The sequence below is a fragment of the Megalops cyprinoides genome, chromosome 1, assembly GCF_013368585.1.
Source record: "Megalops cyprinoides isolate fMegCyp1 chromosome 1, fMegCyp1.pri, whole genome shotgun sequence".
Taxonomy (NCBI): Eukaryota; Metazoa; Chordata; class Actinopteri; order Elopiformes; family Megalopidae; genus Megalops; species Megalops cyprinoides.
In genome coordinates this window covers 1,611,895-1,630,000 of record NC_050583.1, presented here as the reverse complement: position 1 = coordinate 1,630,000, position 18,106 = coordinate 1,611,895, and the positions used below count along the sequence as shown (strand labels likewise).

At 49.9% G+C, this 18,106-nt stretch overlaps 1 protein-coding gene across 1 annotated transcript in view; it reads right to left on the bottom strand.

The window, feature by feature from the left end:
• The window catches only part of map2k6 (mitogen-activated protein kinase kinase 6), a 22,762-nt gene extending 5,710 nt beyond the window's left edge, over positions 1-17,052 (bottom strand). The window contains 10 exon segments of the mRNA XM_036533136.1: positions 1,778-1,855; positions 2,353-2,480; positions 2,852-2,903; positions 3,624-3,740; positions 4,987-5,106; positions 5,922-6,035; positions 7,471-7,519; positions 8,708-8,771; positions 16,767-16,859; positions 16,862-17,052. Of these exon segments, the coding sequence (XP_036389029.1) occupies positions 1,778-1,855; positions 2,353-2,480; positions 2,852-2,903; positions 3,624-3,740; positions 4,987-5,106; positions 5,922-6,035; positions 7,471-7,519; positions 8,708-8,771; positions 16,767-16,859; positions 16,862-16,925 (879 nt within the window). The 5' untranslated portion in view covers positions 16,926-17,052.
• Between the last annotated feature and the right edge of the window lie 1,054 nt (positions 17,053-18,106).

The following is an 18,106-nucleotide window of genomic DNA, read 5'->3' as shown; positions in this document are numbered from 1 at the left end:
CACCTCACACACACTGCCCCTTTCACATTACACCTCACAAACTGCCCCTTTCACATTATACTGCACCTCACACACACTGCCCCTTTCACATTACACTGCACCTCACACACACTGCCCCTTTCACATTACACTGCACCTCACACACTGCCCCTTTCACATTATACTGCACCTCACACACACTGCCCCTTTCACATTACACTGCACCTCACACACACTGTCCCTTTCACATTACACCTCACACACACTGCCCCTTTCACATTATACTGCACCTCACACACACTGCCCCTTTCACATTACACTGCACCTCACACACACTGTCCCTTTCACATTACACTACACCGCACACACACTGTCCCTTTCACATTACACTACACCTCACACACACTGCCCCTTTCACATTACACTGCACCTCACACACACTGCCCCTTTCACATTACACCTCACACACATGCCCCTTTCACATTACACCTCACACACACTGTCCCTTTCACATTACACCTCACACACGCTGCCCCTTTCACATTACACCTCACACACTGCCCCTTTCACATTACACCTCACACACTGCCCTTTTCACATTACACCTCACACACACTGCCCCTTTCACATTATACTGCACCTCACACACACTGCCCCTTTCACATTACACCTCACACACACTGCCCCTTTCACATTACACCTCACACACTGCCCCTTTCACATTACACCTCACACACTGCCCTTTTCACATTACACCTCACACACACTGCCCCTTTCACATTATACTGCACCTCACACACACTGCCCCTTTCACATTACACCTCACACACACTGTCCCTTTCACATTACACTGCACCTCACACACACTGCCCCTTTCACATTACACTGCACCTCACACACTGCCCCTTTCACATTACACTGCACCTCACACACACTGCCCCTTTCACATTACACCTCACACACACTGCCCTTTTCACATTACACCTCACACACACTGCCCCTTTCACCTTACACCTCACACACACTGCCCCTTTCACATTACACCTCACACACACTGCCCCTTTCACATTACACCTCACACACACTGACCCTTTCACATTACACTGCACCTCACACACACTGCCCCTTTCACATTACACCTCACACACACTGCCCCTTTCACATTACACTGCACCTCACACACACTGCCCCTTTCACCTTACACCTCACACACATGCCCCTTTCACATTACACCTCACACACACTGACCCTTTCACATTACACTGCACCTCACACACACTGCCCCTTTCACATTACACCTCACACACACTGTCCCTTTCACATTACAGCCCTACTGCTGGTCATCTGGGGGCCAGGAGACAGAATGTAAGGAGTGAAAATGAGGGCTATGCATCACCATCATCTTTACCTTCAGCAGGACCATCAGCCCCACAGTAATCTTTACACAGTAAAATGCAACTCCTGGCTATGTGAGATTATAGACCTAAGGCGATGCACCTTTACTGAAGAAATTTCTTTGTGCAAATCTGTCAGTGACAATTTGTGATCATATTTACAGAAAGTGCAGTGGAAACTGCACACACCTGGGCCTGAGCCCCTGCTTTTACAGAACCCACTGTGTGGAATATGATTAAGTGTGCTGTGATAGGTATCATGCTATTGCGCAATACAGTGTGATATTGTGCAATGCATTGTGATATTGTGTAATATGCCATGATACTGTGTTATATACCATGACAGACACTGTATCAGAGCAAAGCACATGCCTTTATTTACAGTGCAATGCAGAAACTCTCACCATGGTGATGCCCAGACTCCAGATGTCTGACTTGACATTGTAGCCCTTCTGATTGGTCTCAGGGTTTATCCTCTCAGGCTGGGGCAAACAGCAAGACACAGAACGCATCACTCTGACATCACATTACATCACAACACATCACAGTATGTCACGTTACATCATAATAAATCACATTACATCACAGTTTGTCACATTACATCATAATACATCACAACACGTCACAGTATGCATTTGTAACTGACAGGTGCTGCAGTGCAGTGCTGTAGAGGTCAGGCAGGGCACTCAGGGAGTAACTCTTTCATTGTTCGGCTGAAACATTAAACAGCCACCACGCTGATCACGCAGCGCGACCCAACGCTTTTATTTAAGCACTGGGATTCACCACTGCACTGCCCCCACTCTGGGAATATTTCAGACATACAGACACATCCCACAGCTGTAACACTGGGCCTCTCACTGCTGCCAGTACAGTGCCGCTCCCAGTGCTTCCCCTAGTGAACATGCTCCACCCAGCTCAGCCCAAAGCCCCGCCCAATCAGCCCCGCCCAGTCCCGCCCCAACCCCCGCCTACTCACTGCCATGTAGGGCTTGCACCCCGCGTCCATAGTTTTGGCCACAGAGTCCACCAGGTAACCGCTGATCCCGAAGTCACACATCTTCACCTGGCCCTGAGTGTTGATCAGCACGTTGGAGGGCTTCACGTCTGAGAGAGAGGAGACTCTCAGGGCAAAGGGCAGAGTGCTGGCAGGCACATCATGACATGGCCTGTGTCACAATGCAGAGACTGCATCATAACAAATTATACACTGTATCCTCCTGATAAGGACAGCCCCCAGCAGAACTAATAATCAACATCTGCATAATCATCCCATAAAGAATAATTGTTATTTTAACGTTTGCCTTAAAAAATCTGTTCCATTTTACCCCAGCTTGACCCTGTACTGTGTGTCACCATCCTTTTGGACTCCTGGATTGGACTCAAAGCATGTAGTTTATGTGCCTTGCGCAAGAGAACTATGTGGGAATCGATCCTGCAACCTTGCGGTTACAGGTTCACCTCCTTCAAGCCCTTACCTCTGTGTATCACAGACAGATTGCTATGCAGGTGCTCCAAGGCCTTGACAATCTGCAGAGAGAGTCAGAGGGAGGCAAGGAGAGAGGAGAGAGAGAGGGAGAGACATACAGTACTGAGTGCAGAAGCTCATGGGAACCAAACACTGCACACACACTACTCACTCACTCACTCACTCACACACTCACTCACACACTCACTCACACACACACTACACACACACACACACTACACACACACACACACTACACACACACACACACACACACACACACACACACAGCACGCACACTACACACACACACACACTACACACACACACACACACACACACACACACACACACACACACTACCTCACTCACTCCACACACACACACTCCACACACACACACACACACTCCACACACACACACTCACTCCACACACACACACTCACTCCACACACACACACACACACACACGCGCGCACGCACACGCACACACACACACTACGCACACACACACGCACTCACTCACTCACGTGTACTGACACATGCACACCTCTTCTGCACCTCCCTAATTTGGCAGCTCCTTCAATAGCTTATTGTTCCTGTTGCACAAAGAGAGTTTCGGATGTCTCGGAACGTGGCTGAATGGCAGCTGTGATCCTATCCCTTCTTCAAAGGGCAACTACAACTGGGTCGTCCCCTTGACTGACTCAGTGCTGTGCGTATGTGCGGGAGGGCTAACGTACAGCAGAGGATGCCTCCAGCACAGGCAGCTCTGTACTCACCGATACAGCGATCTTCCCCAGGATGTCCTCCGGAATGGTCATCTCCTTCTCTATCACCTGCTTGTAGAACTTGTCCAGCGATGTGTCCATCAGCTCCATACAGATCCACACATCGCCCTGGCGACAGAGCGAACCAATGGGATGCGAGTGATGCGTGGGTGGGTGAGGTTGTGGGGGGGGGGGGCGTGTTGGGGGGTTTTGAGAGGAAGAGAGTGGGCCACATTCCTGACACAAACGCATCGACTAACAGGAAGTGAGTTTCCACCGTGTTCGGCGGAGGGATATCCTGTCAGCAGCTGACTTCTGGAGGTAACTGCTTCAGGAAATCTTCAGAATCCTTCTTTTTTAAAATTTTGTTGTTGGCTGCACAGAACCCGAGTGTGTCATTTGACATCCGTATTTTAACGAGTGTCATTAACGTCCTGCACATTTTCCCAGGCCTCTACAGCGAAGCTTTAAACCAAGGCTGAGAGAAACAGACACACTCATGAAGACATTTAAGAACAGTGGAGCATTAGGGAACTGTATTATGGCCATTCAAAACTATTAAAAAATGCTTATGAGCTTTAAAACGCCTAACTACTTCAATTTTCCCTCAAAACCCAAACTATCCACGTGGCCACATCATGACACGTTTAGGCTTGTGCGAATGTGAGTAATTACAAAAACACACTGAAGTGTTTTCGTTTTTCTTAAAAGACCAACATGCAGACATAGCTCGAAGGTATCACTAAAACCAAAGCACTCCTTCTCATCTTTAATAACGGTAAGGCAATGAGGGGGTGAAAACTGACTGAGACAACAAAGGCTGCTCTCATTAAATCTTCCACAAGTCGCCGTCACTGCCCCTGACCCAAACAGCTCCATTATCATCTGCTTCATGAGTGAAATGTTTTACATGAGGGTGTTCATGCACCGCTTTTCACCACAAACCAGCTGCACAGGGACTAGGGCCTCACTGCCTCACTCCATCGGGGCACACAGGGCACAAAAGCCCACCTCCGTCATGTAAGGTGGTGCAGAAAACTAGAACCCTACCTGCCTGTATCAGTTGAAGGTTTAGGGCACTACAACCCTACCTGCCTGTATCAGTTGAAGGTTTGGGGCACTAGAACCCTACCTGCCTGTATCAGTTGAAAGTTTAGGGCACTACAACCCTACCTGCCTGTATCAGTTGAAGGTTTAGGGCACTACAACCCTACCTGCCTGTATCAGTTGAAGGTTTAGGGCACTAGAACCCTACCTGCCTGTATCAGTTGAAGGGTTAGGGCACTAGAGGCTTACCCGTCTGTATCAGTTGAAGGGTTAGGGCACTAGAGGCTTACCCGTCTGTACCAGCGGAAGGTGTGGGGGGTTAGAGTACCTCTCGGAAGAGCGCTCCGTAAAAGGTGACAGTATAGAAGCAGTCCACCGTCCTCATGGAGATGTCCAGGTCCATCAGCAGCCTCTTCTGCTCCTGCGTGTTTACGGTGGCGCGGATACGCTAGGGGGGGACACAGCACGGCTTAGCAGGCAGGAGAAGATTCACACCCGCACCAAGCGTGGAGAAAGGTCAGAGGTCAATCCGCTCTGCCAAGCCCCGAGGGAAACCGCAATGGCAGCCTGGTCTAGCTGAGCAGCGGGTTTTCTGGAAGATACAGGGTGCTTTCCTGGTGTGAGTGGTGCGGTTGTGTGGTTTCCTGGTGTGAGCGGTGGGGTTGTGTGGTTTCCTGGTGTGAGCTGTGTGGTTGTGTGCTTTCCTGGTGTGAGTGGTGCGGTTGTGTGGTTTCCTGGTGTGAGTGGTGAGTGGTGCGGTTGTGTGGTTTCCTGGTGTGAGTGGTGCGGTTGTGTGGTTTCCTGGTGTGAGCTGTGTGGTTGTGTGGTTTCCTGGTGTGAGTGGTGCGGTTGTGTGGTTTCCTGGTGTGAGCTGTGTGGTTGTGTGGTTTCCTGGTGTGAGCTGTGTGGTTGTGTGGTTTCCTGGTGTGAGCTGTGTGGTTGCGTGGTTTCCTGGTGTGAGCTGTGTGGTTGTGTGGTTTCCTGGTGTGAGCTGTGTGGTTGTGTGGTTTCCTGGTGTGAGCGGTGCGGTTGTGTGGTTTCCTGGTGTGAGCTGTGTGGTTGTGTGGTTTCCTGGTGTGAGCTGTGTGCTTGTGTGCTTTCCTGGTGTGAGCTGTGCGGTTGTGTGGTTTCCTGGTGTGAGCTGTGCATTTGTGTGGTTTCCTGTTATGAGCTATGTTGTTGTGTGGAACTGTGGAGTGAACTGTGGTGCAGGAAGGAAGTCCCCCTGCTGACCACCCCCCACCCCCCACCCCCCAAACTCACCTTTACTGCCATGATGACACCACTAGGAACATGCCTCATCTTTTCCACCACCCCATATGCCCCCCGCCCCAACTCCGCAATCTGCTCCAAGTCATCAGCCTTCACCACAAAGTTCTGAGAGAGAGAGAGAGAGAGAGAGAGGGAGAGAGAGGGGGAGGGAGAGAGGTAGAGGTAGAGAGAGAAAAGGAGAGAGAGGGAGGGGTTTCATCATATTAAATGCACTTTGTACTCTTACTCTGCAAGTGACTCAGTATAAGAGTGTCTGCTAACTAAAAATATGTAAAAGTAATATGTGACAAAATCAAATGATGAAATCAACAACAAATCAACACGTGTGTATGGAGGAGAGGACTGTTGACTCCCCACTGCAGAGACCCAGAAATTCATACACTGACGGGGAACATTTCAATCAGAGCAGCCTCATCACTCCTCTTTCAACTTCACAGATGCACCGACGGAAGATCAGCCATGATCACTCATCACAGGACAGAGGAGGAGGCAATACACAGGAGCTGAGGAGAGGCGTTATTTATCACTTAGCCCTTCTAATCTTCATCTTACAGCCAGATGAGCTTTCCTTAAATCCAGGTGAATCAGGATAGAAAAAAACGGCTGTCAACTGAACCAGTGGAAAATTCCACTTATATGATGAGTTAAAAATAAATATTTTTTTACGGCTTGGGAGGCAATAAAGTACATTCCAGTCCGCCTGCAATCAGCAGTGCTCAGGCTGCCAGCGATGTGCACTGAAGCATTCTTTACGGCTGAGAGGGGATCTATTGAACCAAGCTTTTATATCGAGACAGCAGTGAGAATATTCCTCAATGCTCAAACAGCACGCATAAGATACGTGTGAATACTCACTGCCTGGGGCCTTCTCTGTCAAAGTCAAAAAGCATGGTCTCTTTCTACACTTTCCTTACCGGGTTTCATAAAGCACTTTCATGGAGGTATAGGGTGTACATTCCTACAGCAGATTCTGCCCTCTCATTGGTGGACAGAGCATTCTACTACTATGACTACTTCAGACTCTAGCCTCTGATTGGTTGAGGGTGTTCTGCACAGTCAGCCCCTTCAGATTCTTTCTCCTGATTGGCAGAGAAAACCCTGCACTCAGATGTTCTCCTCAAATGCGACAGTATTTTTGTTTGCTAACCATTCTGGAGGTGGTACAAGCACTCCAAGCACAGCGCGTAGCGTACTCAGGAACGCAGCACACTCCAAGCACAGGGCGTAGCGTACTCAGGAACGCGGCACACTCCAAGCACAGGGCGTAGTGTACTCATGAACGCAGCACACTCCAAGCACAGCGCGTAGTGTACTCATGAACGCGGCACACTCCAAGCACAGCGCGTAGTGTACTCATGAACACGGCACACTCCAAGCACAGCGCGTAGTGTACTCATGAACACAGCACACTCCAAGCACAGGGCGTAGTGTACTCATGAACGCAGCACACTCCAAGCACAGCGCGTAGTGTACTAAGGAACGCGGCACACTCCAAGCACAGGGTGTTATGTAAGCAAGAAGACGGCAGTTAGGATCATACCTTATCTCCGATGGTCACACAGGCTTTTGAGTCCAGATCTCTCGGGGGTCTGTGGGGGTGGGGCAGACACACGGCTGAGTGACAGCAGCTCGCAGCAGTGAAATTCACAGCAGAGACATGGAGACATAACTGCAGCTGAAAACCCTGCAGCTGTGAGCTACACGCGTCTGTGACTTTCATCCAATACTAATGAGCCATGTCAGCAGTTTTCACTCAGGTTGCACTTACCAATCCTACCTAAAAATACTCATCATTGTTATTACTACCAACGGTAGCAGTATTAGTAACAGTAGTAGTAGTAGTAGAATTTGGCTGTTGCTAATTTAACAGCTCCTTATTCTTTATTTTCAATGAAAAGGAGCACTGCAAACACTGTCAGAAAAACTAGTGAAAACTATGAAAACTGATGACATGAAAGAAGGGTTTTTTTAAATGTTCCTTGATTGAATGGTAATTTTTGTTGTTTAATTAATTTTGTTGTTTCACACTACAACAACAGCTGCAGCAAATACAAATGCTCCAGCCACAAATGAACCCGCAACGGCTGCTGACCATCCTGGTGACTGTGGCTCTGTGTGAAACAGCTGTCGTGTAGCAAGAAACTGGGCTCATTTCGGTTCTAGTTCAGACAGGCACTCCTGCAGTACCCTGCAGTAAGGTACTTAATCTAAACTGCATCCGTAAGATGAGTGAGGTGGGGTGAGACCCATAAGGGGAGAGATGAGTTCTGCCAGTTTCACTGGGTAATGGCAACTGATACACATCTGTAGTTTAGCATTGTACATATGTATGTGTATGTGTATGTGTAAGTGTATGAGTGCATGTAGCATTGCAATGTTTTTTGGATTCTGAGATCTGGTGACTGATGTATGGTCGTGTACGGTAGTGTACTTGGCTTCTAATCACGTTAACTTAGGATGTTGTTACCCTGGTCTGACACTGTTGCTCATTTAAGTTGAATGAATACACTCAAGTTCTATCGTGCTGGAAGCTGCTCTGGATAAGATCATCTGCTAAACGAATGCACAGTAATATAAGGAAATGTAATTAAATAAATGCTAATTTGGATCACATTGTTGGACGGTGGTCAGTTACTCCTGCTACCTGTGGATGCCTTGCTCTGACCTCACACCTGTACCTGCAACCCTGCCTCTACAGGTGCTACCTGCCACCGCCTGTCCTTTGAACATTAAGCACGGAGGACAGGAGAGAGAGGTGAGATGTGAGAGAGGCTTACGCGGCAGCTGGGGGAGGCTGGGCAAACACCTCCTTGGAGAGCTTGAGGCCCGGCTTCTTCTTGCCTAAAGAGAGCGAGAGAACGGTGCGAGAGGCAGGGTTAGTCACACAGAGACTGAGCTCCACAGCGGCGCGGGCGCGAGGAGATCAGAAACAGCATGCATCGCTTCGCCCGGGAAAATCACTGTCCTCGGACAGTCTAACAAACAAACAGCTGCGGTGGAAAATCGTGGAAAACGCGACCTGGTCATGCAGCTTCCTGCTCTGGGACATCCTACTGTCAGCATGCTTTTGTCGTGTGTTGTTGTCACACCTCCCCCCCCCAGGGTAAGAGACTTTCGGATCCATCCTATTGTTGGGGGGGACTGAAAACAGTCTACGGGTAAACTGGTGGTTTCATCTCAAGGCCCCGCAGTAACAGCGGCCAAACAAAGCTCCGCCCACATGTGACCGCAGCCTCCCGAGAGCAGAATGTGACCTGGCAGCGGCTGCAGACACCTGTCACCTGCCCAGCCGCCCAGGCACAGGGCGTGGCCTGACAATCCATTACCGCCACACCTGAGGACGGCATTTCCTTCTGTATGCTCACACACACACACACACACACAAATACCTGCACACAGCCTAACCACATGAAAAACACATATGCAATCGCACGAACAACGCCGAACAGTCTGACCATACAATGAAATACACCTCCGCCCACATAAAAAAACTGCACTCAGCCCAACTATGCGATGAAAAACACACATACCTGCACACAATGAAACATGCAGACACACGCACACACACACGCACACACACACACACACACACACATAGACAAACCCTGCAGCCTACCCACATCAATCAGAAATATGCAAATAAACTGAAACAGACACACACACACACACACACACACACTCACACACGCATACAGCCTACCCACAACATTCACAATCTATCCACATCAATCACAAACTTCCACATAAACTGGTACAGAGACACACCTGCGCACACACACATGCACACAGTAAAACACACACACACACCTCCTCTCCTCCAGCTGGGCGTTATCGGGACCTGCTACAGAGCAGAAAGTGATTCGCAGATGCAGGATACCCTGATACCCATCCACAGACACACCCCCCCCCCCCCCCCGACACCCCCACAGCCAAGTGCTTTAAGATTCTTCAAAGGTTCCATAAAAACACAATCTATTATGATGCAATCTTTGCATAAGTCCCATTCTAGCTGTTGAAAAGTATTGAAAAGTATTATTCTATAAAAAAGACACAAAAAAAGCCAAAAAGCTGTTTAAAATAACTGAACCCTGGCTTTTCTCTGAAACAGCAGCCTTTAAAAAAGCACCGCTGGTTTAATAAAAAAAAAAAAAAAAACAGCAGAAAAACATGCTTTGTCTCCACAGCAGTGGAAGACTGCAGACAGGCCCACTCCGCAGGCCTCAGAGAGCCGGTGAGGTCAACGGATTACATAACTGAGGCGAACAGCAGGAAGGAGAACTGAACGCACCCGTTTAACCTGAGCCCACAGTGCCGTCATAGCGACAACACCAGGAGTGTGGTGTCACATGTCACCGCTGCGTCTGCACAAGGCAACGCTGTCTTTTTCAGATAGCGGCGCCGAGGTACGCTTCACGCTGTGGAAACACTCCCGGACACATGTAGCACACAGGACTCCCCTGACCCAGGTCGCAGTGCAACTGTCAGAACACTGCTGATGAGAAGCTGTGAGATCTCTGATGAGAAGTATATATATGCACAGTTCACATATATTCATCTCACATATCAAAACAACCAAAGCCACTGGAAATGAAAATAATTCGGTGAGAAGAAGAAAAAAAAAATGTGAAGTTTGCCCAGTGCCGATGCTCCGTACACCATTTGTTTTTCTCAGCTTGTGAAAGGAAGGACAGGTCTGTGGGAAGCAGGGCGCTTGCAGGAGCTCGAGAGCTTACTGGCCAAAATTGGGAACCACGCACAGGCGGCCCCGCAGCACAAGCACGCACAGGCGGCCCCGCAGCACAAGCACGCACGCGCGGCCCCGCAGCACAAGCACGCACGCGCGGCCCCGCAGCACAAGCACGCACGCGCGGCCCCGCAGCACAAGCACGCACGCGCGGCCCCGCAGCACAAGCACGCACGCGCGGCCCCGCAGCACAAGCACGCACGCGCGGCCCCGCAGCACAAGCACGCACGCGCGGCCCCGCAGCACAAGCACGCACGCGCGGCCCCGCAGCACAAGCACGCACGCGCGGCCCCGCAGCACAAGCACGCACAGGCGGCACTGTGTCCGAGCGCAGCATCAGCACACGCAGCCCTGCAGCAGGTACTGTGTCCGAGCGCAGCATAAGCACTGTGTCCGAGCGCAGCATAAGCACTGTGTCCGAGCGCAGCATAAGCACTGTGTCCGAGCGCAGCATCAGCACACGCAGCCCTGCAGCAGGTACTGTGTCCAAGCGCAGCATCCTGAGGACAGGACACGCCCTGAGGACAGGACACGCCCTCAGGACAGGTTCGCCCTGACGACAGGACACGCCCTGAGGACAGGTTCGCCCTGAGGACAGGACACGCCCTGAGGACAGGACACGCCCTGAGGACAGGTTCGCCCTGAGGACAGGTTCGCCCTGAGGACAGGACACGCCCTGAGGACAGGTTCGCCCTGAGGACAGGACACGCCCTGAGGACAGGACACGCCTTGAGGACAGGTTCGCCCGGAAAAATTGGTTTTGTTGATTTGGCTATGATACTACTATATATGAAGGATCCCTTTTACCTCAAGCGTCTTCTGCAAAACCTCCAGTAACAGAGTAAAGCATGTAACCTGAAACTAATTTAACACAGTAAAGCAGTTGTGTGCCACTTATTCACAAAGCATTGTGTACTGTCTCAACGTTTTCTAACTCTGACCAAACTTGATCATCATAGCTTAAAAAACAATACCTGGCTGTTGTGAAGTATCCACTGCCTCTAATGTGGGAAAAAAATAGAAATTGCCTTTTCTCCACTGTGGGGAGGTATTATAAGGGTATAATTTCAATTTTGGGGGGGGGGGGGGGGCGTCAGGGGGTGGCAGAGTTCAGAGCAGATCGGCAGGAGCGGGCGTTGTTGGGAGAGGTGGCCCTGAGAGAGACTCCTGTAATGGAATACTCAGAGAGCAGCTCCCATATCAGCACAGGCCCAAACCCAGCACTCATCAGAGCCGGGCGCTGACAAACACAGCTTCGGCCCAGTCCCACGGTCCCAGAGCCCCCCTACGCCTGCAGTCCGGCCCGAATTCTAGCCGCCCCGGGCGGTCTGTAACGGAAAGCCAATCTTCCATGGCCAGGAGGAGGACGAATCGGGGGGCGGGGGATGGCCCTATGAGCCCCCGATCACCCTGTCATCCTGTCCCCTTCAGCCGATGCCGAATCCCTCCTTTTCAAAGAGGTCTCCGTTTTGCCGTCCACTTCACTTAAGCGTGAGCGCATTATGGATGAACAAATGAATCAGAGCAGATGCGGCAGGCACAGATACGCGACACTCACCCCCCCGACCCCTGACCTCTCCGGCAGTCCGCGAGACATGCCACACTTCCAAAGATGGCAGCTCCGTCAGCTCCAGCTGCTGAGGAGTCCCCTTTCGGAATGATGATGTCATCATCCAGCTTCCTGCTGACTGGCAACTGGAGACGGCCGCGTCAGGGGGGAAGGGGATCGCCTTCAGGTCGCAGAAGTGCGGGACCACGTCCGCCGCAGCCAGGGGTGACCTCTGACCCCAACACAGGATGCTAAGCTCATTGCCTGGACGTTTCTCTTCTCTTGGACCCGAGCCTACAGCTACAGCCAAACCAACCCAGGCAGAAAACTTTCCACACGCGACCTTCAAAAAACACCCCGAAAGCACACTCCTAGCATTCTGCCATGTTGTGGAGGTGGCCTGTCAGTCACTGTTGTTCATGTGACATTATTATCTGTAATTACCTGCAATTTTGTACCTTTTGCCTTGCACATGGACATCTGCCATGTGACCGAATGCAAGCGTAAAGCAGCCCTCCGAAAGGAGAGGGCGGCATTTAAAAGTGGTTCTACCTGTGGCTGAGAGGCTCCTTCATGGTGGGACCCCCACATGCTCGGTCTGGCTGGCCCCCCCACGCAGGCATGCGAGGGAACACACCTGCCACGCTCCAGATTGAATGTCGAAGCGTTCGACATCCCATCTCCAAACTCTCCACGTTTTCTCTCTGGTTACTACAGGGACGTGCATCGGGAGGCCGCGTGACGTGATGTTTTATTCACAGTGAGCGCAAAGATGGCTGACCGTTTCCAAACATTGACCACCGCAAAAACTCAACAGGTGCGCCTGCTCCTGATATATCTGTATGACCACAGTGCAACTACCTCAAAGCGGCAAGACCTTGAATCTGAGCTCGCCGGGGCATTTTTGGCACAGATTCTTATCGCTAGTGAGGCAGGACCTCTCACCTTCAGAGCAACGCTGAGCACTCAACACGTGGATGGGCATAGAGCAGGCATAACAACCACAAAGAGAAATACTGCATCCCATTTCCCAGTTTTCAGCACCCCAAAAAGACACACTGGTTTTGCACAGAACAGCACATACCCTGTCCACTGGAACAGCATACTTCCTCAGTGGAAGTAAGACAGAAGCTTGAATTAACCTGTTCCGCTCACCTGTTTCTGCTTGTGCCAACAGTTACCATTTTTTACATAACAGAGAAATCAGAGCCAGTCCATCACTGCACATTAGCGATCAGACACGCTTTCCAGCAGGCCTAACGATAACAGAGAGCTATTTATTGTTGCCTGCAGAGCCACTGGCCAAAGTTCACTTTCCATCTTGATAGACGGCAGAGTGCTGCTTAAGGCCGCCCTGAGCCCGGGGAACTGCACGCAGGCCTTCATAGGAGTAGCTGACAGGCATCGAAACCGCCAGGCCAAATTCTCCAGCTCAGAGAGCATGTGTTTAAAACACAGAGCCACTGCAAAGAGTAGGTTCCTTGTGCAAGCTTAACATTCCTGACCCCCTCATCCCCAGAGGGACAGAAAAGCAGTAAATAATTCTCCAAACAAACACTACTCACTGGATCAGCAATCTGATTTTTTTCTTGTGATCGGATTCTCTCCTCTTCATGTACCTTGACCAAGTGCTCAGACCCAAGAGCCGGTGAACGTGCATGTGCACTGCTCTCACTGAATCCCTCTGTCTGAATGCATCGGGCTGCACACGCAGTACTGCTGCTGTCTGTCTGAATGCATCGGGCTGCACGCGCAGTACTGCTGCCGTCTGTCTGAATGCATCGGGCTGCACGCGCAGTACTGCTGCCGTCTGTCTGAATGCATCGGGCTGCACGCGCAGTACTGCTGCCGTCTGTCTGAATGCATCGGGCTGCACGCGCACTGGTCCTGCCGTCTGTCTGAATGCATCGGGCTGCACGCGCACTGGTCCTGCCGTCTGTCTGAATGCATCGGGCTGCACGCGCACTGGTCCTGCCGTCTGTCTGAATGCATCGGGCTGCACGCGCACTGGTCCTGCCGTCTGTCTGAATGCATCGGGCTGCACGCGCAGTACTGCTGCCGTCTGTCTGAATGCATCGGGCTGCACACGCACTGGTCCTGCCGTCTGTCTGAATGCATCGGGCTGCACGCGCACTGGTCCTGCCGTCTGTCTGAATGCATCGGGCTGCACGCGCACTGGTCCTGCCGTCTGTCTGAATGCATCGGGCTGCACGCGCATTACTGCTGCCGTCTGTCTGAATGCATCGGGCTGCACGCGCACTGGTCCTGCCGTCTGTCTGAATGCATCGGGCTGCACGCGCACTGGTCCTGCCGTCTGTCTGAATGCATCGGGCTGCACGCGCACTGGTCCTGCCGTCTGTCTGAATGCATCGGGCTGCACGCGCAGTACTGCTGCCGTCTGTCTGAATGCATCGGGCTGCACGCGCAGTACTGCTGCCGTCTGTCTGAATGCATCGGGCTGCACGCGCACTGGTCCTGCCGTCTGTCTGAATGCATCGGGCTGCACGCGCACTGGTCCTGCCGTCTGTCTGAATGCATCGGGCTGCACGCGCACTGGTCCTGCCGTCTGTCTGAATGCATCGGGCTGCACGCGCAGTACTGCTGCCGTCTGTCTGCTTCGGAGTCTGCACAAGGCCAGCAATCCGCATACCCACAGCAGGGATGCAGTCTCTCTGCAGCGGCACGCTGACGAGTCTTCAAGCAAGGTCTTATCCAGGCCGTGATACCCAGGTTACATTTTACACCGTATTTATTTATACAGGAGAAGCAACAAAACACCAAATAGGAGATTCCAAACTGCGACTCTGGTTAAGAGCCTGTTTTCATAATGGCTCCCTGTCTCTGCACATAGAATGCATGAATACAAATGCAAACCCGTGGTTTATGCAACTACACATCCAGTCTTGGAGCAGTAGGTACTTATTAATTATAAAAAACAGAACACTTTCAACACCAAATCACAGGTGCGTGTGTGTGCGCATGCATGCATGCATGAATACCAAAGTACTGTGGACACCACATACTTTCAAAACCTGCAAAGTGAAATCAAACAGGCTGTTTACACCCCCAAAGCGTGCTCAGCTGGCTCCACGTTTTACCTGGACTGACTTCAGTTTTACTGCAGGTAAACACAGGCAGCCAGCCATCTCACAGAGAGCGTTACGATCAGCTGAGGTCTTCATCAGAGTCCCACCCACAACCTCGTCCACCTCCATATCCCCACAGGTGGAGCAAAAAAAAAAATAGCTCTGAAATGAATCTTTCATTCAACAAAACAGGTGTGCAGCCTGATGCTAACACACCAGCAAACCGACACTTCCCTGGACATGAAGAAACTCTGTAAGGCTATAGAATTTAAACCTGAAAACTCAGAGCAATAGGTTTCTCAATCTGACAGGCACTTCGAGGAGCTAAGCACACAATAATTTTGTACATCCCTGCACTTTATCGATTTCGTTTGTAGGCATTTGATTAGTCGGGGGATGGTGCGCAATTAGCATTTGCGAGACAAATGGACGTTGCACGTTGCTAAGATCGGTGGGAGAAATACAATTAATCCTACTGTGTGAAAAGTCATGTACGCTCACGGGGTCTTAAATTGTCTGACGTCTCAAATACAGTTTGACATTTTAAATGTGAAAAGTACGCCTGGAATGCGTCACACATTCCGCTTTTATTTATTTCACTGCATTTGCAACATGACACGCTACATTGTACGTACGATTGTGTTCTTGTTGTGGAGACCGTTTTAACGTTTCGTTTATGCTGGCTCTTATTTCTGCAATGTGTATCATTTTATTTTGCTTCGACATTTGCATTCTAATAGCCTATTGCTTGAGCTGGTTTGTAGCAGTGGATGTTTGCAGCAAACCTATTTTTAGCCTGTTATTTTTGTGATGCCTACACATGTATTACTGCAGGAACAAAGCTGATAGATGAGACGTCTGTACTACCGAAAAAGCCGTTTTCCATTACGCGCATACAGCGAAAGCAAAACTGCAGCTGCTAAATTGACATAACTTTTGTGTTATTGCTCGAACTGTCTGTATTTGATACCATGTCATTACACAGTGTTTCGTGTTTCTCCGACGAAAATGTAAAAACAAATGTCAGTAACGAGCAAATTTGCAAATAATCGATGCACCTTGCAGATACTCGGCAGACAAGCACGCACGAAAAACATAAGTTCCTGTGAGGACAGTTGCCCTTGAGTCTATTGCATGTACATCTGAACGCCGAAGACACGGCGTTGCATACTCTTTCGGGAGTTCCTGCCTTTGCAAAAGGGCCAGAACCAGTTCTCATTATCCTGGCAGGAAGAATGCAAATACCGCCAGTATGCAGCAACTACTGCAAGCATCGTCTTACCAGGAACTCTGCAAAAGGGCAGATCCTAAACAGGAAATGCGATTGACCCTTTTGAAAGCATCAAAACTTGAGAGTGCATTGGCTAATCCCACCCTGCAGCCATGCACTTTGCAGAGAATGCAGCCATGATTGCACGTTCTGCGCGGTTCTGCACCGATCGCCTGAATATTCTTACCTCCCTTCGGCACAGACATCTCCCCTTTGCTTTGATGGGGGGGAGGGGAAGCACACAAGTCTTTGCCTTCTCTCTCCCTCCCTCCCTCCATCCCCTCGCTTTGGAGCTTCTGCGGCTTGCTTTGCAACAAAGATGCAAAATACAAGCCGCGATCTTCATGCAATGGAGGCGTTTCTTCCTCTGGACAGCCGGTTTCCGTGCAGAGAGCGAAAGAAGAAATGCACACCTTGCAAAACCGGCTGAAACGGGGAATTTTGCAACTGCACTGCAAGGAACGCTGCGCCGCGCTTACATGATGGGCCAAGGCTGGCAGCTGAAAGCTCCTAACTTGGATCAGTGAGCGTGAGTGAGCAGACGTTCTTCCTGCATGTGGCGCAAAGGATAACGGGAAACGTAGTCTCGTGAGTTGGAGGAATCAGTTTAAATTGGTTTGGCGGTTAGGCGTTTGTGCTTCTTCCCAGGCGTCGGTTTAGGGTAAATGCCGATTCTCTTTATCTTCATATCCTGCCGATGGGCTGGTAACGTACACAGATACTTAGATTCATGCATCCGCGTAATATAACGATAAGTGTATCCTGACAGCGCCTCCTCACTGAACCACTTCAGCCAAAGCTACTTTATGGCAATATGCGATAAAAATGGTTTGTGAGAAAGCAAATCTATATATAAACATAGGGAAAGGGGCTAAATCTATGAAAATGTTTTAAGAGAAAAGGATGTATTATTTTATATTATTAATAGATTTTTTAATGACTAGGTGTGAATGTGTTAACATGTATGCTACGCAGCATCAAGGCCAGAACCACCAGGCTGAGGAGCAGCTTCTTCCCAGACCACTGACAAACTCTGCGACTCACTGAACAATTAATCACTGGGCATCGGGGCATCATTACCCACCAGGGCATTGCTGCAATCTCTCAGACTGAAACCTTGCACTTTGCACTTTAAGTCTGGAATCTCACAGAGAACTGCTGCTGTCATTGAACAATTCTGCTGCGATGACTACTACTCTGCTCACTTGTACTCATATTTATATATTTATTTACCTATTTAATCTTTAATAGTGTGTTACTGTGCGCGTCCTCTTTTTATTGTTTTTCTGATATTGTTATTATTATTATTACTACTCCGAACCGGGACCTGAGTTTGGGTCCTGGAATGACAATAAAACATCCTTATCCTTATGTATATGCTTTGTTTAAAATGCTTTCTTTAGTTTCACTTAAGTTTAAATCTTTCTTTTAATTAGTTCATTAATTTGTTATTGTTATTATTATTATTACTGTCTTTCTTTCTTGCATCTTGTAATACACCTATAGAACGGGGTCCAAACCATGGTC